Below are 21695 nucleotides of genomic sequence, written 5' to 3'. Positions count from 1 at the left end.
CCACCACAGGAAGCCCAAAGCCATTTCTTTACTAGTGCTTGCAAAAAAAGCTTAAAACCTTTATTTTACGGTCAGATAAGTTCAAAGACATAAACAGAAGCACATAAAGTCAAGAAAAACACATTAAGAGACTGGTAAGTTAAAAAATATCTTCAATTTTCTTATATATTCTTTTAATTCACAAGTACTCTTCTTGGGCTCCCTGTGGTTGGCTGTTCGACCAGCGGTAATTCGCTAAAACTAAACAAGAAATTTTGCAAAGTTTTTCATTTTCTTCCACTCATTTTATTTAATTTTTACGGTGATTTCTTTGAGTTTCTTTGGGTATCAAATTATTTTTAGTCAATCGAGGATCCGAAGAAAATGATGAGCGACCCTGAAAGTCATTTTGAATTGATTCTTTCTCGAGTTAGAGAACAATTGAACCAGGAACGGCTTCAACTATGGCTGCCTCCTTTCACTGTGGAGGGAGAGAGTAAAGGAAGATATCCCGAGGTAACATATTGCATGCTCCCCATAAGCTAAATTGATTATTAAAAACGCAAACATAATAAGAATGTGATCAAATCATTTTCATTCATGAATTTTAGTTATGGTGTAAATCCTTTTGATACAAACTACGAGAATTTGTTTTTAATTTAATTTAATTCAACAACCAGTACACGTCTACTTTAAAGTCATTCTCTGCGTGATTTAAGGTATCTATCCATAACCCTAAAACTTAAACTCTTAAACTTGTTTTCCCATTTCAGACCACATGTAATTCTCTTGAATAAGATTCTTTGTTTGAGTTGTATCCATATTCATGTCTCATGCGCAATATTGTTATGTGGTCTGAAATACATTTAGGAAAACATTACTAGTTTTATAACAATAAAGCTAGTGTCATGAATGAGTCATGATTGTAAGAAATATATTTCATTCATTCGTCGTTCATCCACCTATCCATTCAATCATTCATTTACTTAACTCTAGGAGCTTGTATCACGCTTCTCCAAGACACTCGGAATTACTTCCCCTACCATTATTGAAGCCTTTGAACATCTACGACAACATGCACTTGACAAACTAGAGGCAAGAAAGCGCTTCAAAGAATCAGGAATAGCAACTCTAAAAGTTCGAGTGGCTGGCAGTCAAATTGGAAAAATAGATATCCTTATTGGTCTACAATGTACTGGTGCTGAGTTGATAAAGAAGTAAGTTTTCATATGGTGAGCACGAATTCAGTTGTAAGTAAGATATGCCAGTAAGTTAATTGACCAATGTAAACCAAACAACAACTTTAATTGCAGATGAAGAAACATGTCTCAAACATGGCAGGCCAAGAATAACAACATTAATGCATCACTAGCATATGCTTGTGCAACTGCAACACTATTGTCTGCAGGCAGGAAGAACCTGCTGGCAATTAGTCTTTTTTATGGCTTGCACACATAAAATTTTGATATCCTTGATTTTTCGATTCTGCATCTCTGGTAGATGCCATCATCATCATTTCATTGTGTATACAGACACTTCCATAAAGACTAGGTATTGAATGTACCCAACTGAGCTTGTTTCTTGATACTTGTTTATTTTTTGTGCTAGAATAAGTAGCGAATTCCATGTAGATGTTGATAGACTAAAGCTGATTTGCAATGGTCAAGTCATTAATGAAGGTATGATAAAATTAATAGTCGTGTATATTTAAGCTTAGGTTTGTTGGTTCTGTAAATAACTCTCCCAGATTACCCAGGAGTCTCAAGATTTTGGACCTTGTCTCCCAGTTAGCACCCTTAATCTCTCCAATAACATTGAGTTAACATTTTTTTTGGTTCTATATGATCTTTGAACCTGAAAATCTTGAATCCTGTGTAGATCCGCTCATGTTGTATTACACAGCTAGCCTAACCAGTGCTGTCCTCACAACCCTTTTGTATCTATTCTCTAGAATTGAATACTTCTTGGGTTGGTATCCTTTACCTCATAATTCAGAAATAACATGACAATTCTATACATAATAATTATGCTATGCATTTTGGTAAAATGAAGAAAAGCTGCCCCAGATATAGATGCCCTTTGTTGGACTCAGTCTGCCGTAGTTGGTCAGCATCCAACCATTGCTCATATGGCCAACATTTATGGCACGGATCTTGCATTTTACCATATTTGATATGATATGACTGGATTAAGAGTTCTTGGAAGCAAAAAACACTTTCTTTATATGATTATAGCCTTTTTATTAATAAAATGAGACATTTAAGATCATCTTTTTTTAATTGCTTGAGCTTTCGTGAACATACAAATTTGTTTGTACATGCATTTGATATCCACCTTAAACTTGCCTTGTGTTTTCATTTCAGATAATACATTAGAGAGCCAATCTGTGAAGAACTCAAATCAAATTTTGGTGATTCAGCTATCAGAGACTGAAGTTGAAGCAAGGAAGAAGCAACAAGAGAATGAGAAGATGACATCTCAGGTCATGCGTACTAGACAAGCTGCAGAGGCACTATCGAAAAGAACTGATGGTAACAAGCCGGAATTTTTTCTCATACCAGCAATTCTGTTTTAGATTTTCTGTTGTACTGTCAATATTTCATGGAGACTGATATAACCATGTGCATTTTTAATAAACCCATGGAATTTTTTGCTTCAACAAAGATCTCAAATACACTGATCCCAGCTTTGCTTAAGGAATGGCTACCAAACATTGGGTAGTTTTCCCAATGGGATATAGAATGTCTGACAAACAAAACTCAAATTCAGAAGGTTTTTACAATTTTTAGCAATCAGTTTCTGTTTAACGTTCCATGCTATATATCAAAAACACATTTTAGCTTGTCTGACATAGCAACAGTAACTAGGGAGATAAAACAATGAATTGCAAACCAATGTATTGCTTTGCAGCTATGGGTAAAATTGCAATTGGTTCTCTCTTGACAGAATTAAAATCTTCTTGGGTGACATTTTTTACAACTCTTTTTAGCTGGTAAGAGTGAGAAGATGCAATATTTCTTAGAGATTAATGACCAGGAAGGCCAACCACTCAATCTACCTGAAAATGAGAGAAAGGTACTTCTTTATAAGATATATTATATAATTGTCTTCTACTGCATGATGAAAAACTCTTCAGAAGTGACATCAGCATAGAGTGTACTTTAGTTATCGTATTATATTTTTAAAACTGATCGACTTTTGGATGCATGCTAGCACAAATAAATTAACCAATCAGAGTCCATGTTATATAGTAGCTAATTGTTATATAGGCAGTTTTTTCTATAAGTTACAACCACTACAATTGGAGAAAGATGTGTGTGTGTGGGGGGGGAGGTGCTAAACATTGCAAATGTTTTCCAAAGAAAAAAAATCCAAAAATTGAGAATCCACAAAGCTGAAAAGGAAATTGAAAAAAAAGTAATTTAATATCTGCACTTTTTGATAAAACCACAAAAAAGATTTCATCCAAAAACCTGTATGTTAATGTAAAATTGTCTGAAGATCCAAAAATCCCCAGGGGATGACTCCCTCTTATTATATTTATTACTTAGTGTGGCTCAAACCAAAGTTAGGTTGTATATTTGTGGTTATTTAAAAAGTAGAGAAATTCTTTCCTCAGTGCTGCATTTTCCCTTGCAGGCCTTGGCACTTGCCATGACTTTACATGAGAAAGGAAAGAGCATCCTGAAGCACAAAAACTATGCTGAAGCACTGGTCTATCTGCTTGAAGCTGACAAAGAGTTCAGGTTAGTGCAGCAGAGTGGGTGGGTGAAGTAAATGATAGCACTGCCATTGACTGTTGATTGAATGTTTGTTAGTTAATATATAGTAATAGACGACCCACTGATCAAAACATGGCTGACAAATGACTGATAGAAATTGATGCAACAAGCATAGCAAATTCCAATATTTCTGAATTACTGTACATCTTATCTTCTTGATCATCATCATCAACAACAATGTTGTCAATCATCATGGGTGGCTTAGTGGTTTACTTCTCGCCTCACCACTATGGTGTAGGCCCAGGTGTCGAGCCCGGCTCTGACTGGATCATACAGTGTATGTGAATTGAGTTTGTTTCATGTGTCGTTCTCTCCCTTGCCAAGAGGGTTTTCTCTGGGTTCTTTGGTTTCCTCCCTCCATAAAAATCAACATGTGAGTTGAGTGTTGTGTGCTAAAAGTAAAGAATGTAGTGTTAGTGTTGGTGGATGGAACCTCACAGAAGAGCCCTGTACAGGGAGTGGTGCTTGTAAAATATAAGATTTTTTTATGTTTTTATCAACCACACACATATTACATATCTTCATTACTCCTCATTATGTTTCCAAGTTAGTTTACTTAGTGTACTCTGTGAATAGAACAATCACCTTTATCTTCACTATCAGCATCATCAACATCATGTTTTCTGAACAAACAAATCAATTTTATCAAACTATGTAACAAACTTGACTCTGAGGTTAATCGAAGTCAGGCTATGCATACATGTAACTAACTCAGGCCAACAAGTACATTTTAAACCTCTCCTCTGTCCTCTATAGCCAGTGCAGGGCTGAAATCCTCAATGCTGTTGATAACTATGCCATTCTTTGCTTGGATATTGTATGGTGCTATCTGTGTTTGAAGAGCATCAATGATTTACCAGATGCAGGTAAGCCATGATCACAATTTGAAATCTATAAATTTTGGTGTTTGACATTAATACAAGCCACATCCCTGGGCTACTGCGTCAGCTCTCCCACATCTAAAATGGCAGATGCTTCATCAAATCACAAGTGTTACTTCTTGCCGATAAGCAATGAGATTAGCAGCTGGGGGACGATGAGGCTAATCAAATACATAGTACCAGGAATCCTTGCCAGAATCCAAGATATGGAATCTGCAAGGATTCAGGATTTGTTGCCATCTGACAGGGATTGTGGAGCATCTTAAATAGCAGGAAGGCTCATGGGTGGATTTAACCATGAGGGGCCATGCCCTACTTTATTCCTCTAATGCCAAAGTTTTCCATCCCCCTCATTCTCTGGTTCATGTAGGTTCTTCTAACACCAAAGTTTTCCACTCTAATGCTAAAGTTCCCCCCCCCCCCCCCCCATCCTCCTTCCGATTCCTCTGTCTGTCCCTGGGGCTTTTCTCATTGGTCATCACATCCATGTTCAATAAACATGAAAGCCAGAGAATGATCAATAGTGTGATAAGTCTTACAATACCCTCTTTGTCCGCCTTGGTTGTTTTTTCCATTTACCTTGACAGAAAAAAGACTTGAAACTTGTCAAGAATGCTTTGAGAAAAGCTATGGAAGAAACCTTGAACGACTGACCGTAGTAAGGGTAGGTTGCTGTAACTTGCCTTTATCCATAAATTATTATAATGACCTTGTATATCTTGCATTGACATTTCAGTGGCAGATCCAGGGGAGGGGTGCAAGGGGGTGCCCACCCCTTCCTGGTTCGACTTTGTGCCCTTACTTCGAAGATAACCAATACAAAATAATGTTTTTTCCCTTTGATTCTAAGGGGTGCACCCTACCCTGAGTTAACTTTGTAAGCAGCACCCTCCCCTGAACAAATTGCTGGATCCACCCCTGCATTTGCTAAAAGCTAAACTATGTTAGTCATGATCATTTTCGATAAACTAAATAAAACAATAGACCTCTTTACCTTGGTGTAATATTTTCCCATTTAAAACCACATGTCATTCCCTTGAGAATAAGATTCTTTGTATACATATAATTCATCATGTGTCTTCTCATGCACTTGCAACCGTTAAACAAATAAATGATACTCTAGAAAATGACACGTGGTCTGAAATGGGAAAATATTACGCCAAAGGTAAAGAGGTCTGTTGGTGATTCTGAGTACTCTGTAGTCTCTAATCTAAAATTAATTTGATGTACTATGAACCATAAATTTCTGACATTTTGTTTTCAACATTCTCCTGAAAAAATTTAGTCTCCCTCGCATCCGTTTTTAGTGTCGGTCGTCACAACCGACACTAAAAACTGATGCGAGGGAGACTAGAAAAAAATGGAAATACTTAATTTTTTAATGGATTTTTTCCAGGGCGGAACTGGACGTGAATTAGCTCTTTTGGTAAGACTGCACGCTCTAAGAGCTGTTTGTGCTTACCATAAAAGACAGTATGATGTTGCCATGAGAACACTGGACAAGGCTGAACAGGAAATAAGGAAGCTGCATGTGGACGATGATCATCTGAGCCAATGTTAGTGGTGACTCCCTGTCTATGTACCTTTGACAAATGATTTGTTAGTTCTATTCAACTAGTTTCCCTAGATCCATGACAAGCATGCTGACACTGCCTACTCTTCAGTAATTAAGGAAAAGAATTCTAAATATTTAAACAGTAGCAAGCCAGAAAGGTGTTCTCTCTAAGGTACATTAAACAAGCATTTTTCTTCGGTTTTGCAGTGGTATCGATGGGTTTTTCTATACGCGAGGCACGTCTTGGGCTACGAGCCTGCGATGGTGATGTTACAATAGCAATCGACTATATAACACGAACTAAGCAGGTTAGTACAATAAGCCTAAAGCGAGATGACGTTTTACCCCCGTCTCTAGACCATAATCCTTTTCACACTGCTTTTGTTCTTTAATTATCACAATTGTTCCTGTATTCTCTAAGGAATTAAAAATTTTAATATGAAAGAATTTTAAAAACTATTATGGTATAGAGTCGGGGGTAAAACGTCATCTCGCTTCAGGCTTATTGCCCATTTCGGAGATGGCGTGACCAAGTGCATCATGTATTGAGGCTACGTGAAAGATAACCTTGACGGCGCGAAATGTAAAAGTAGTAGTATTCTTGGAAAGTTTTGTCTTTGACGTTTTGTTTATAAAATGGTATATTGTTCAGTCTCCAGTCAAAGCAAAACTTCTCAAGAACATTTTTATGTTTCACGCTGTTAAGCTTCGCACGTTGCGCCTCGCTATGATGTACTTGGTCACGACATCTCGGAAATGGGATATTACCTGGTGTCACTTGACGTCATTTCCTGCCCCATGCAGAATGTTCATCAGCCGAATCGCAAGTTTTCAGTAGAATTCATTCTGGTTGACAGCACATGGTGATCAGTGTTTGACGACCATATGAAGCAGATAATTAGAGTCAAAGACTTTTATCTGTTGATTATTATTGAATTATTGCATTATGAAAGCAGTTACGAAATCATGTTACGTTCAGGGTACAGAAATTGACGACATTCTTTGAACCAATCACAGCCAAGGGTGGAGTAGCGGCTGTAAACTTACGTCTTACCTCTGTGGTCTCGATTCCTAGACTCGCATCTCAAATGAGTAGAGCTTGTTAGGTCTCTCCATTGATCAAAGGTTTTCATCCCTCCGCAAAATCAATTATGCCAAAATCCATTTAGATCTGTGAGTTAGCCGTGCCCTGACTTTGATCAGCTCAGAGGTTATTCCAGGGTCCGATCTGTGAGTGAGCAGTACCCAGACTTTGATCAGCTCAGAGGTTGTTTCAGGGTTTGATCTGTGAGTGAGCAGTGCCCTGACTTTGATCAGCCCAGAGGTTGTTTCAGGGTTTGATCTGTGAGTGAGCAGTGCCCTGACTTTGATCAGCTCAGAGGTTGTTTCAGGGTTTGATCTGTGAGTGAGCAGTGCCCTGACTTTGATCAGCCCAGAGGTTGTTTCAGGGTTTGATCTGTGAGTGAGCAGTGCCCTGACTTTGATCAGCCCAGAGGTTGTTTCAGGGTTTCATAAATTTTCAACTCTTCTTACGTCTTCTTAGGAAAGGAAAGAAAGAAGAGAACGAGAACGAAAAGAGCGAAGACGTGAAAGAATGCAAAGGAGACTAGGGAAAACAGCTGATGGCGAATGGTAAGTAACTCCACCTTCTTCCTTTGCCGGCCATACCGTTGTGTTAAGAGGAAACCTCTTTAATTAGAAATAATTCTCTTCAATTCTTAGGGTTAATCTATCACGCCTTGAAGATTTAGTCAGCATGGGATTCCCTCGTCAATCTGCAGCCGAGGCTCTGCGCCAATCCAACAATAGTATGGACAAAGCTTTACAAGTGAGAAAATTACTACTTTAAATTACTTTGACGTAGAAGAACTTGACTGATTCCATAAGTTGGTCCCAGTTCGCTCTCTGTCGAATTTTTCCCCCGCTCACCGGTCCGCTGGTAGAGCGATCACCAAGCAAAAGGCAGAAGGAGCAAAAACTACGACTTATGGAAAAACATTTCGTTTGGGGGGGGGGGGGGGGGGTACCCCGGTTCCGCCGCCACTGTAAATGGCTATAACTAGACAAGCTATGAGAAAAAGCAGACAAGCCAAAAAAATAGCCCACATAAGGGAAAAAATGGAGAAAATCCATTATAAATGGAGGAAAAGTGATTCTGTTCCTCATATTATTTCAGTACAGTCGTAGTACTAAAGACCAAATTTCTTCAGGTTCTACAGGATCATCCTGAGCTGCTGGACCTTCCACCCGATAGGTCAGTGAAATACATCTTTTCTTTTATTGAATAGTTTTTATTTTTAATTAAATAGTTTTTGTTTCTGAAAGTTAAATTATTTATTATTGAACTTCTCGTTATTCCATGAGTTATTCTTTATCATGCAGTGTAGTATGAGTGGAAAGAAATTCGGTAATTTTGTACTCGATCTGCATGCGCACAGCTTACTCACAGATCGACCCCTGAAACAACCTCTGGGCTGATCTAAGTCAGGGCACAGCTTACTCACAGATCGACCCCTGAAACAACCTCTGGGCTGATCTACGTCAGGGCACGGCTAACTCACAGATCAAACCCTGAAACAACCTCTGGGCTGATCAAAGTCAGGGCACTGTTAGCTCACAGATCGACCCCTGAAACAACCTCTGGGCTGATCTACGTCAGGGCACGGCTAACTCACAGATCAAACCCTGAAACAACCTCTGGGCTGATCTACGTCAGGGCACGGCTAACTCACAGATCAAACCCTGAAACAACCTCTGGGCTGATCTACGTCAGGGCACGGCTAACTCACAGATCAAACCCTGAAACAACCTCTGGGCTGATCTACGTCAGGGCACGGCTAACTCACAGATCAAACCCTGAAACAACCTCTGGGCTGATCTACGTCAGGGCACGGCTTACTCACAGATCGACCCCTGAAACACCCTCTGGGCTGATCTACGTCAGGGCACGGCTAACTCACAGATCGAACCCTGAAACAACCTATGGGCTGATCTAAGTCAGGGCATGGCTAACTCAAAGATCGAACCCTGAAACAACCACCCACCTATATGGGCTGATTTAAGTCAGGGCATGGCTACTGAAGTCACAGATTGAGATTAACTGTTTATGTCAGTTTGTGGAAGGACGAAAACCAGAAAACCGGAGAACCCTATTAGGGGATTGGACCAATCTTTCCCTAGTTTCGCGCCACCAATATTGTGATTGTATCAATGGTCGTGTTTAGATCAGTGCCAAAATTTCCCACTCGTCCGTTACACACCATCATTCACCCCAAATATAATACTGTTTTGTTTATAGGCTGGGAGATTTGGCTTTCGACGTCCCAGATGAGTTAGTTGCCCAGGTAAAGTAGCTTTAAGCACCCTGAGTATCAGGAAGTCATCCACTGACTGCGGTTGATCCATGCATATCGATCTCTCTCACTTGAATCACCTTTGGGTCCATGTTTATGGGTGTTGTGATCGTGTGACTAAATACCCTTCTTCTAGCTAGCGTGGCCTCCCCCTCACCCAACCTCTGCTTACCCCCTCAGATATACATTTTTCAGTAAAATCAGTAAAATTAAAATTACTCTTACAGTATTGAACGGAGTAACTCGAAAGGACTGCCCTAATTCTTGAATTGCACGTTACGTCATCGCGGTCTCTCGGGGGAGCGTTGGTACCATTTAACAAAAGATTTCTCATTAGCATCCATTGTTAACGGCACCAAAATAGCCGTCATGCTTCTGTCTTTTGAGTCTCTTTGGAATGCTCGCAACTCATCAATTGCCAACATTATTTTGTAGATATTATCGATGGGGTTCAACATTGAAGCTGCTAAAGAGGCACTCAGACGGTTTGGAGGTAACGGAAGGCGAGCGATCGAAGAGCTGGTTGCTGCAGGAGGAGTGCTACCCTCGAGCTCGAGTTCGTCTTATGGTAAATTTCTCTTAAAAATTAGAACTATTCGCGCTGAATAATTATTAGCCCTATTGCACAACGTCGTTTGGAGCTCGGAAAACCGGGTTTTTCTCCACTTCCCTCTTTCCCCTGGAGCCATGGCGGTACTGTAGTCAGGTTTCTTGTCCTTGGTGTCTACCTTATACTGCATACTATGACATGATAATTGTAATTCAGTGAGAATTCAGCTATTTCAAGGAAAGTTGGTGAATGTTTTGTCACATGGTTGCATACCAAGCCTGAAATGTACTATGGGCGATGTGTGTGAATGCAATCAGCAAAAGGTCACGACAATATAGAATTTATCCAAACTTTGTTTGCGCATTTTTCCGACATATTGCCTTCTTTGCTCGCATTATCTTCATAAGAATATAACATTTTAAGCATAGTAAGCAACATGCAAGTGGCATCATGCAACATGCAACATTAAAAAACAGGGGCGTAGCCCCTCCCCCTCCCCCGCATTCTTTACGGTACGCTGTAGAAACCTAAACATATATGTAGTCACGGAATATGTTCAACTTACCGATGTTCTGAAAATGGTTTCCCCCCCCCCCCCCCTCCCAAGGCAAAATCCTTGCTACCCCCTGAAAAAAAGGAAAGAGAAGAGAAGCACGAGCCATATAGGCGATAGTGTCAGCATCGTGCTCCGTTCACAAATACAGCACACTTCTCAACCAATCAGAACGCGCATAGCGTGGTGGCTATACAGAAAAAAATTATTAATAAAAACATTTTTAACTCGAATTTCCTTTCCCAGATGAACAGTCCGGCTCAAGTAGCGAAAACGAGGATCCTGAACTAGAAAAAGCCGTGGAGGAACTGGTACCGGATATTACAAGTGACGAGGATGCGTACCTTGACCTCACACTTGAAGACGAAGCCGCTGTAGTAGCAGAATATAAAGCTCTACTTTTATCACGTGGTTATGGCATGAAGTCCTAATGTGTTTCTCATTCGTTCCACTAGAATAATATCCCCCTTGAGAGCTTCCACGCACAATGTCTAGAGTGACGCTAAGTGATGGGGATGACCTTCGAGGCGGTTGCCCGGGAGAGGGGGGACTCAGGGGTAAAAGTATCGTGTATGCTCGTCGGGAATTTTCAAGAATACCCCTAGGAGATACCAGAAATTTTTAAAAAAGGGTATGGTTGAACGATTTTTACCCCTAAGAGATACCCTAAAAGATACCAAGAAATGCGGGAATTCTAAATTTCAATTTTAACGCCCAAAAAGATACCAAATCGAAAATACCAAATACCCATAAGAAATACGACGAGCATACCCGATACTTTTACCCCGGAGTGCCCCCCGGGAGCGGTAGCGAGCGGGTAATCTCGTTCATTTATCGTCGCTGGGAGGTGGGTGGGGTGTCGAGCTGGTCTTTTACTTGAAATTCCCAACTGTCTCAAAAAGGGTATTTCGTATACGGCAGATTATTTATACTCGACGCATGTAGCATTACTCTCGAGAAATATAAAAAACGAGTTATATTTTGAGGCACCGTGCGAGGAGCACCCAGTAATAATAGAAATATAAAATGAAAATGAAATGGCAGCCACTGCACAATAAAACTCCACGAATTGGCATAGAAACCAAGAAAAGTAAATGTAAAGGATAACAATTGCACCATGATAGATTTAAAACCAATAGTAAACAATCCCTGGCTTCCTATGTACCTGGTACCACACTAGATTCTTTCAAAATATATAGATATCTAAGGGACCGTTCATTTTTTACGGGGTTGGGGGGGGGGGTTGGCTGGTGGGATTTAGAGGGGGGCACGTAAAATATATGGCATTTAAGTGGGGGTACCCCACAAACAATTTGCTAAATAGAACATTTACATAATAATTATCATGTTTTAATAGGGGTAAAAAAAACCCCTCCCCCCCCCCCTAATGCACTCCCGTAAAAAATGAACGCTTTCTAATTTTCAAACTTGTGCAGCATGAACATTGACGTCCGGTCACTAGTCTCAGGGATGTGGCGGAATATTACAAATATTTATAGTAATTTTTAATATTTTATTTAGAATTTTTAAAATTCTAAATAACAATTAATGTGTTTATGAGTAAATATAAGACTAATAAACCCTATTTTATCCACAAGAACGAGACGACATTGTAGAGTAGATATTAAAAAACCTAGAGGCTTCCAGAAGTGGGAAAATCTCCTGAAGGGTGCCGAGAAGGGTCACTTCCTAAACTTTAACAATTAGCTATCTTTATTCTGAGAAGCCTTTTTGGGTCGAATAAAGTATGCATGTATGTGTGTGAATGCAAGTGAAAACTCAATTAATATTTTGAGTTGTAACCACTCAGCTGTTTTTGCAGCGATATAGGGTACTTTAGTCGAGAGCTGGTCATGACACTTTTATCAGGGGCGGCGGAAGCTGACAATCTTTCGGGGGGGGGGGGGGGGTGCACTGAAATATTATATGTGACGCTATGTGATAATGACCGTTGTTTTGTTTGATTGCAGACGCATGCGCCGTAAAACTATGACTGAGAACCAATATTTTGTGGGGAGCAGGCCCCCCAAAAAAATTCGTGGGGGTTTCGTTCCGCCGCCCCTGTATATCGATGCGCGGCCCTAAGGACGTAGGTAGGTCAACTTTATTTAAAACACGCTTGCCCCGACAACTTTTAGCTGATTTCCACAAGGGGCGTGTGGACTAAAAATAGAATTACATCAAAATATAAATATATATATATATATATACAGCATAAGCTATTTATCTAACTATCTATAATATGCTTAAAATCTTATTATTTCAATTGTAATAATTATATGTATAAAGAGATTTCATGTATTTGATAAAGAAATAAAGAGGTCATGTATTTGTTATGGGTGGGAGCTCGAGTCCATTTTTTGGGAAAACGATTTAGTATTTTTCTGATTTCTACAGTCCTCAGTTAGTGAATTCCAAAGCTTAACGTCTGCAAAGGAGGCTACCTGTTGTATGGCCTTTAATAGAGCATACCAAGCCTAGGGAATGATTTAGAGAGTTTATGGCCTTCCCTCTCACCATCCCTTGAGTTAGTGGTTGCTTCACGTGTCGATACTTCGTATAGTCTCCAGGCTCCCGCAGCCGTCATTAGTTTGCGTCTGAGATCCTTGCGGGGCCCTCTCCACGAGGGCTCGTCAGGCTCTGGGACCGAAACTAATAACGGCTCTATATTTCGTCAGTGCTCAGCGACCAATACTATTCACTTTGACAGTAAGTTAAAAACTGTCCAAAGCTTTTCTCAATGAGTACGTGTGGCATGATCAAATCTAAAACACGGTGTAAGTTTTGGTGTAAACCGACTTCACTCGTCACATTTAATACATATGTTCAATTTACGATCCTTCTTGGTGCAAGAGTAACTTAATATTTAACCCTTTTGGGTTGTCTCTCTTGCACCCACCACCTATCTTCTTAATCTCATTTTTTGTTTATCTTTTGTAGGTGTGGAAAATAAGAACCTTTGAACCTTCCATTAAACAAATGCATGTGTATGCATCTTTGCCCTCCTTCCCCTTTTATGAAATGACAATCAAGTGAAATTTAGGAAATTATATACAGCGCGAAATTTGGGCTTATTTGGCTCCGTTTCCTTAGTATCGTGATCTTGCCGCATGGAACTTCAAACTTCTTGGCTTAATTCAGTGGATTGGGATCCCTGTGTACTTGTTTCTGGTTTCGTTCTCTTCCATTCCAAGATGGCGCTTTTCGAATCAGCTTCCAAACAGTTAGTGAAGGATACGGGAAGATCTTCACTTCATCCTGTACTAGATTTGAATTCTTCCTCTAAATATGGCATCATGTGTGTCGTAGAGAAGAAGAAAAGCCGATGGTTTTGGAGAAAAACCAAGTATTTGCCAACTCCTTTCAACCTCAATGAAATTTTACTGCAGGTAAATGTGTTTTTAAATAATATAAAGTAAGTTTATATATAGTAAGCTTAATACTAGATTTAATCGCTAGAATTATAGCTAGTAAGACATAGGAATGTATGTTCAATGCAAAATAAGATTCCATTACCAAGACTCGTTCAAGAAAATATGTAAAATTGTAAAATTTTACGTAGTGCATAGATATTTTATAGGAGTGGCTTATCACGGCGTCAGTTCTCTTTTTTTTTTAATTCCAAGAAAAGAGAAGGTGAAAAATATGTACGCTTTATCTTTGTATTTTCTCTGTCTGTGATCTTAAGTAGTGAGTTCGAAAATAATAATAAAATACAAGTTCTATTCGAAATATAATTTGGCTACTCACCTATTTATAATTATGATTATTTAATTAAATAACCTTAATGTAAACTATAATAATACACGTGACCACTGTATGGACTAAATCCGGGCAGCTTTAATATACTATACACTGGGACATAATACAACTGCCATAAGGGCAGGTGGGAGTGGTATAATAACAATAATTCTAGCAATCTAGCGACATATAATATACTATTCGGAATGAACAACAAGCCACGAGGCGAAAAATGATACATGATATATGATATACAAGATTGACCAACCCTGTTAAACATTAAACTATATTAACAAACTTAATTCCACTTATAAGGCTTAAGATTACCTTTGCCATTTAGCTAACTAAACCTGCTTTAGCAGAAGGACTGAATATTATTACAAAATGTTTTCTCTTATTTTATATTAATTATATTTTCTCTATATAATGTTTCCTATGATCTATAATTAAAGTGCCTATAACCTTTATAGGCATATGATCAATTTTGATTTTCTGTGTGTTGAAGATGAATACACAAAATTTTATTTCTCGGTTGACTAAATATTCTCGGAGATATAACGCCCTAAAGTACGCAGTTTTGCCACGCCCCATCAATTTGGACAGGATCGCGAGGTCTGGTACCTAGTTGGCGTCAAATGACGTCACAACAAGAACGACTCCACTTCCAATAAGTAAAACAAAGTAGAGCTTGGCTGCGGCATTTGAGCACCCAGCAACAACACATCTAGTCGGCATTTTCTCATATTTTGACTGAAGAACTAGTAAGAATCTTTGCTTATCAAAATATTTGTTCTTGTTGTGACGTCACCACTCATCAGAGAGGTTCTGCTCGGTCCCTTTATCCTCGGTCCCTGCTCGGTACATTTATTTTTAATTAAAACCATTAAGTCATGACATCTTACCTACATTTATATCTTCTTTTTTTACGATTAATTAGCTATATTTCCCACCACATATTTAGTGTTCATTTACCTTATCTAATTACGGCATTTGGAAATGCCTAATGTATTTATATTTATTCATTTTTTGTTTTTGTATTCAGCCTATTGATTATTCAAGCACAGTAAAAACAACAGAATTCGTTGCAAATTACGAAAATGATCCCAGCCTGCATGTATCTGGAAAGTTGGGTGCAAAGCTGGCCGGAGAGCTTGGGATTGACGTTTCCACAACAGACTCATTTACTGTCAAAATAAACCTGGGCACCATCAATAAAAGTAAAATTAGATGGCAAGAACTGAGCAATCTAATGAAAGACAAGAAACTGAACTTGGAGCATGAGTTTGTCCAGGCAATTCTGAAGAGTAAACGAAGAAAACTTTGCATTGTTAATGAAGTTTTGAAAACAACTAAAGAGACAAACATCCAGTCAGTTCTCATAGTGGAAGGTCAGTGGAAGTACAGTAGTTATTCATGGAATATAGATCAGAATGGGCCAGGGAGCGTGCCAAGATATACACCAATATCAACCCAATATTTTCCATCAATGATACTAATATAGGTAATCATGTACTTCATGACCAACCAACACTTATCGGTCGACTGCATGTTGCCTGACTGTTGCCCAATACTTGCCCAACACTTCACTACAATCATTTTGCCTACATGTAGTTTAGCCTACAGAGGTATCTTATCAAATACTTTGTGATAAATCTTCAACCAACTACTGGTATCCACCAACACTTGACCGTCACTTTATTAACACTTCACCACTCTCCTTTTGCCTGCCATGCACAGGCTATCGTTTTACTCATATGCATATAGTTTTTTATGATACTCTCACCAAATTCATTATCAATTTAGAAATAAGTAAAAAGGAAACCATATGATAACAAGAGCTGATTGCACGTGGCCCTAGAAATATAAATCCCAACAAGTTTCATAATATTTCTGAAAATTAATGTCCTTATTCTTTGAAACAAGACTAATACATGTACAGTATATATATCGGTTACTTAGAAAAGAATAAAACGTTTTGTGACAGTGAATCGGTTACGTAAATAACTCAAAATTTAAATTTATTAATCATAAAATGGATCATCAAAGTAGCCCCTGCTTATTGGGCATTTGCTTGATCTCAACACTATAGTTGTGTGAAGTCTAGGTTTCTTATGAACACTGCCTGAAAATGCCTAGTTTTTATGTCTGTGTCTGCAATATTAAAAGAGCGCTTCATCATGGAAATCATCTATTCATCCTAATCATCAACTAAGCCTACAAATTAGTGCGGTACATAGCTGCAGCATTGGTTTTTCAGTGGTTTCACCTGACAGAATTACATTTTTTCTGGATTGCAATACTTGAAAGAAGCTTTTGTCCAACCAGACTGGGTACATGTCAGGTCAAACCTTGTCCCTGATCTGACATACGTGCCTTATAGAAAAAACTTTTTTGCAGCCTTGTAAAATTCTCATTGAGCATAAACTATTTGGTTTTTTTTTTATAGGAGATGCAGACGCTAAAGCTTCAGCTACAACCAAGGCTGAAGTAGATGTTAAAGGATCAGTAAGTGACACTCACCATCACTCCTTTGACATCCCCAAAGATACCATCATGGCTTATGGTTGTTATGAGTTTGACTTTGATGATGGTATTGGAATGATTGACTTGGCTATTGAAAAGAAACTAGAAGATGTGACAGATGCAGCTCCTAGTGATGAGACAACAGTTGATCACCCTGATGGACAAGGTTTGAACATCAATTCTTACAAATTACATATGGCATTTTAATTGTTTTTTTTTAATATCCCTGGCCTTGATTTAATATATAGTTGGGAAGTATAATTTTTTATGCAAGAAAAAACAGTTTGACAACTAATTTTTATAAATACCAGTACAAGTAAATTGTGTAGTTCCAGAAATTATCCATACCCACACCACAGAGAAATTTGGAATTTCCAAAGGGTTGGGGGGGGGGGGGGGGTCGTCAGAGAAACGACAAAAATTACAGAGTTTGTATGGAAGAAAATTGAAAGTTCTAGGGAAAGGAGGTGGTCTTTAAAAAAATTCCTCCGTGAGAGGGTATAGATAATTTCTTGAACTACACATTAAGACAGCACTAGGGATGTTACCAAATTCGGTTTTCATTAGAGACAAAACATATCATGATCACACCACTAAACGTCTATGCCTTCACCCACAGATGTCACACCTCTAGTCTGCATTCCTTTTTCCAGGTGTCGGTATCCTTTTGATAGCTAACTCATAATTATCAAAAGGTTGCCGACACATGGAAAAAGGAATACATACTAAAAGTATGACATTCATGGGTGGAGCCCTAGACATTTGGAAGTTATGACAACAAATTTTCACCCTGTATTTTACTATGAAATAATAAAATCCTGAATTTCTGATTACCACAATGCAATATTTTTTAAATTCAGCTTTTGAAAAAATAACTTTTTTCACATTCAAAAAACTGTCAGTGAGTGCCAAATAGTGTCTGTGAGTCTATTCCGTGTGGTCATAGGAAAGAAATGACATCACTGTGAGGACTTGTCTCTACATGTTCACTATAATACTGATAATAATAGTAATATTATTATTATTATCATTATTATTATTATTATTATTAAGTCTAGTACTAAAATGTATAGATGCAATTATTATTATTATCATTATTATTATTATTATTATTATGATGATGATGATACTGATAAAACTCATGACCTGAAAACAATATTTGTATTTGAAAAAAAGTTTACCTAATCTGTTGAAGTTGTCTGTTTTGACATTAACAATTAATATTTACTTTCTCATACAATTGTTTTTGAATCATAGATAGTGCCTTGACATCGATATTCCATGGCTTGCTCAAGTCTCCAAAGAAAGATGATGTAATCAAGTGTTTTAAGCAGATCCTGGCCACTCCAGAGAGCATTAAACCCTTGGATGAATTGGTATGTGACCAAGGAAAGATTACATGATCTGAGCTACAGTAGCTAAAAATGAATGGTCAACACTTGGCATGTTTCTATTGACTTATAGATACCAGCAGGAGGCTGTATGCATTAGGATTATGAGGGAAGGACTCAGACTCTAGCTTCTTGATTGCAAGTGCAAATGATTAAGTGCATCCATAACTTATTGGATGCATGCGGAGTGTTAGCGTGCAGAGTTGCACACTAATTGGGACCACTCGAACAAAACTGACCAATCAGATTAGTAAACTAGACAGAAATTGAACTGATAAAAATGTTACACGGTTTACAGTCAACTCGCCCACTGACCTTGACTCGATGATTTTATACATGGACAAGTTGGCGTGGGTGAGTTGGTCCGTGGGCAAGTTGACTAGTTACCTGTTACCCAATCGTATTATTGCATTCTCACCCTCTTATTTAAATATCGATATGCTATCTAATTTGCTGGTTACTTGCTCAAACCATGAAAACTTTGAGTTTTTTTGACATTTTTTCATATGTCCAATCACAGCTCTCAGTAGAAAAAAAATGAATCGGGCATTTTTTAGGCGCCATCCAATCACAACAAACAATGAAAAATCTTTAGATCTTATATTTTTTAGCTCACTCCATAAACTAATGAACTGCTAAGTCCACATTTTGCAAAACTGTGCCACAAAGTGCAAACTTTCAGTAATTTACAGTTCAATAAAACAAAAACATTGTTCATAAAAAAACTGAAGTACTTTATGTTGTAAATTTTTAAAAACATTTACGGCGACAGCAACACAAGTGACTCTGGAATCGCTTGAAAATATGTTGGAGCCTCGGGAAGAATCTAGCTTCTGATTGGATGATTCAAAAATGCTGAAAAAAATTTGAAGTGTTCATGGTTAGAGTTTCTGCACAGTAAATTGTTTTTTTGTACATCTATTTCAGTCTTTTGTTCTTAAATTTATTTTCAAAGCTTGAGAAAGCAGTGTATAGTGTTGAAGGAGAGATGGTTAAACCCTACACTTTTCAAGAATTCAAGTCATTGGTTGAGCATTGTGAAGGCTGGGAAAAACTTCTGGCACTCCTTGGCTTCACCATTGAAAAGGAGAAGGATGGATTGATTGTTTATCCTGATGAAGAAGCATTAGACTTGATCTTGCCCTGTAGTGCTCTTGCTGATGCTCTGAATGGTAGGCACCAATTGATTTTATTTGACCTAATCAAAGTTTTCCCATTACAAACCATGTGTCATTCCCTCGAGTATTATTTCTTTTGTTTAACATTTAATTTAATGCTCTCAAGTGCAGTGTAGTGGTATAGTACACTTGTGGCACCCCAGACTTGGCATGACATTTGAGTAGAGTTTGTTAGGTTTCTCCCTTGATTTAAGGGTTTAATTTCTCTGGATTCTGTGGTTTTCCTCCCTCCACAAAACTTAACATGCTAAATTCTAATTTGATCTGTGAGTTAGTTGTGCCCTGATTTGTCTAATTATCAGTGCAGAGTCCTTTTTAGGGTTCAATCTGTGAGTTAGCCATGCCCCAACTTAAATGATGTAAAAAAACATGTAAAAAATTGAAAGATTTTTGTTATTAGGACTCTCAAGTCAGCAGTGTCTAGCCCTTAAAGTCCTGAAACATGAGCATGCTGAGCCACTTTTGTATTTGGTAAGTGAATATATTTACGTATATTATATTCTGTTCAGGTATCTTGTAGATTCATATTGAATGTAGTTCCAGAAATTATCCATAACCCCCACAGAATTTTTTCACCCCCCCCCCCCCCTCCCCCTTACTTCAAATTTTCTTCCATACAAACTCTGTAATTGTGATCTCAGGGCTCAGCGGCACATCCCTACCCTAAACGGGAAAGAGTACTCCCAGGAGTGCACTATACTACTACTTTTACTTTCTGGAACTTAACACAATCTATTATTCTAAAACAGGACCTCAATACTGTTATATTCTTATAGATAGACATCTTGATCCTTTTAAACTGTTTTTGCAGATAAAAAATGCTATGTATGGAAGAAGCACCCCTGAAGATGACCCACAGTTGAAGAGAATTTACTCTCATGCAGCAAATCCTGGAAAGACTTTCCTCTTGACTCTAGGGTTTGTACAAACAACTGAAGATGGCAAGAAAGTGTTGACTTTGCCTCCTAAGCATTTTATCCCTCTAGAGGAAGCTTATGTATCAGTGTTTGTCATGGGATCTAAGTAAAGGTTGTTTACCCTAAATGCTGTGCAAATAATATTATGCTATTATTATGCGTAGGTCATGACTCAAATAGCAAAATAATATAATTGAAGCACTAATAGCATTTTTCACGGTTACTAAAGATAGATGTTGCAAAGCCTTGGGGGATTGAAGTGCTGACCAATTTTGTAAACAATGCAATTAACACTTCAATTACACGGAAAAGAAGAATAATATCTATAGAAAAAACGGATAGTTCTTCCATTATTGGAAACAGCAAGATAACAAAACATTGATGTAGCATGTCAGCATGTGTGCTGGGCTTGGCTTGTCTGCATTTCAATCTCTTGATGCACAAATGTGACGCCATCTGTGGAAAACACTATTGAATAAGTAACTTAGTTTGCTTTTAACCGGTTTACTTTAGATATAGATAAAATCAGGGTAGGATCAGTAGCACCAACAAAAAATAATACTATATGATACATTGTTTTGGTCTATATGTGTTGTAGCACCTTGTAGATAATGGTGATAGGCCCCCTTCAGCTAAAGAAGTTATTTAAATCAGATTTTGGTACTTAAAGCTTTTTGTATCACATTAATCATATTACAAGAAATTATCTAGTAATTGGTCAATTTTTAGAATAAAGTCACTAGCATATTATAGTTTCAGAGCATATTCATACCCTCCCCTCCCCCCCAGAAACTTGGAAATGAAAGAAGACTCAGTACCTACTAAAATAATAGACCCTAAGATCGACGCTCATTCATGGATTTGAATAAGTACTGGTATAGAGCAGGTGCATGTTACGTCATTGCTGCAATCCTGGTTGACAATAACAAAGTGTTCCTCATTAGCTTCTCTTGTTAGATCAACCAAGATGACGGCCGTTTTGTTGTTATTCATATCTCAAGGGATTTTGATTCACATTGTTGCACACACTCTATTGTCTGAAGAAGTTATGTTGATCATTAAGTGTTATAGATCTAAAAGAATTAGCAAAAAGTAATCTGACACAAAAAGTAATTTATTTCATAGATATTCAATATTATATAATTACATGTAAGACATAAAATAGAACATTGTAGTATGAATAGACGTGGTTTTTTTTCTATTCTGTAAATATTATCATTGTTTTGTCGGTTATTTTTATTAAACTGTCTGCAGAAATCACTCTACATTTATGTTTCTGTCTAAGATTTCAT

The 21695-nt window shown here is 38.0% G+C and overlaps 2 protein-coding genes across 2 annotated transcripts; both read left to right on the top strand.

Annotated features, from left to right (window-relative positions):
• Positions 1–252: 252 nt before the first annotated feature.
• On the top strand, positions 253–11877 carry LOC116293410 (NEDD8 ultimate buster 1). The gene is made up of 16 exons (XM_031700833.2): positions 253–495; positions 976–1196; positions 1588–1658; positions 2343–2510; positions 2969–3054; positions 3619–3725; positions 4518–4627; positions 5230–5306; positions 6039–6198; positions 6405–6505; positions 7741–7829; positions 7920–8025; positions 8408–8451; positions 9496–9541; positions 9986–10118; positions 10900–11877. The coding sequence occupies exons 1-16, from the start codon at positions 364–366 to the stop codon at positions 11082–11084; spliced, it is 1836 nt and encodes a 611-aa protein (XP_031556693.2). The 5' UTR covers positions 253–363; the 3' UTR covers positions 11085–11877.
• A 1936-nt stretch (positions 11878–13813) lies between these two features.
• Positions 13814–21663, top strand: LOC116293405 (uncharacterized). The gene is made up of 7 exons (XM_031700828.2): positions 13814–14042; positions 15437–15782; positions 16841–17083; positions 18175–18293; positions 19264–19480; positions 19887–19957; positions 20298–21663. The coding sequence occupies exons 1-7, from the start codon at positions 13848–13850 to the stop codon at positions 20511–20513; spliced, it is 1407 nt and encodes a 468-aa protein (XP_031556688.2). The 5' UTR covers positions 13814–13847; the 3' UTR covers positions 20514–21663.
• Positions 21664–21695: the final 32 nt, after the last annotated feature.

The sequence above is a fragment of the Actinia tenebrosa genome, unplaced genomic scaffold, assembly GCF_029948245.1.
Source record: "Actinia tenebrosa isolate PJP-AT-01 unplaced genomic scaffold, QUT_ActTen_1.0 PGA_scaffold4__44_contigs__length_22323623, whole genome shotgun sequence".
Classification (NCBI taxonomy): domain Eukaryota; kingdom Metazoa; phylum Cnidaria; class Anthozoa; order Actiniaria; family Actiniidae; genus Actinia; species Actinia tenebrosa.
Note: the sequence above shows the minus strand (reverse complement) of the source record. Positions and strands in the feature narration are given on the sequence as shown.

Coding starts and splice junctions, on each gene's coding strand:
- LOC116293405 (XM_031700828.2), top strand. CDS start 13,848: ATGGCGCTTTTCGAATCAGCTTCCAAACAGTTAGTGAAGGATACGGGA. Junction 17,084..18,174: donor TGATCACCCTGATGGACAAG/GTTTGAACATCA, acceptor TTTGAATCATAG/ATAGTGCCTTGACATCGATA. Junction 19,958..20,297: donor CTGAGCCACTTTTGTATTTG/GTAAGTGAATAT, acceptor CTGTTTTTGCAG/ATAAAAAATGCTATGTATGG.
- LOC116293410 (XM_031700833.2), top strand. CDS start 364: ATGATGAGCGACCCTGAAAGTCATTTTGAATTGATTCTTTCTCGAGTT. Junction 8,452..9,495: donor CTGGACCTTCCACCCGATAG/GTCAGTGAAATA, acceptor TTTTGTTTATAG/GCTGGGAGATTTGGCTTTCG. Junction 9,542..9,985: donor CAGATGAGTTAGTTGCCCAG/GTAAAGTAGCTT, acceptor ATTATTTTGTAG/ATATTATCGATGGGGTTCAA.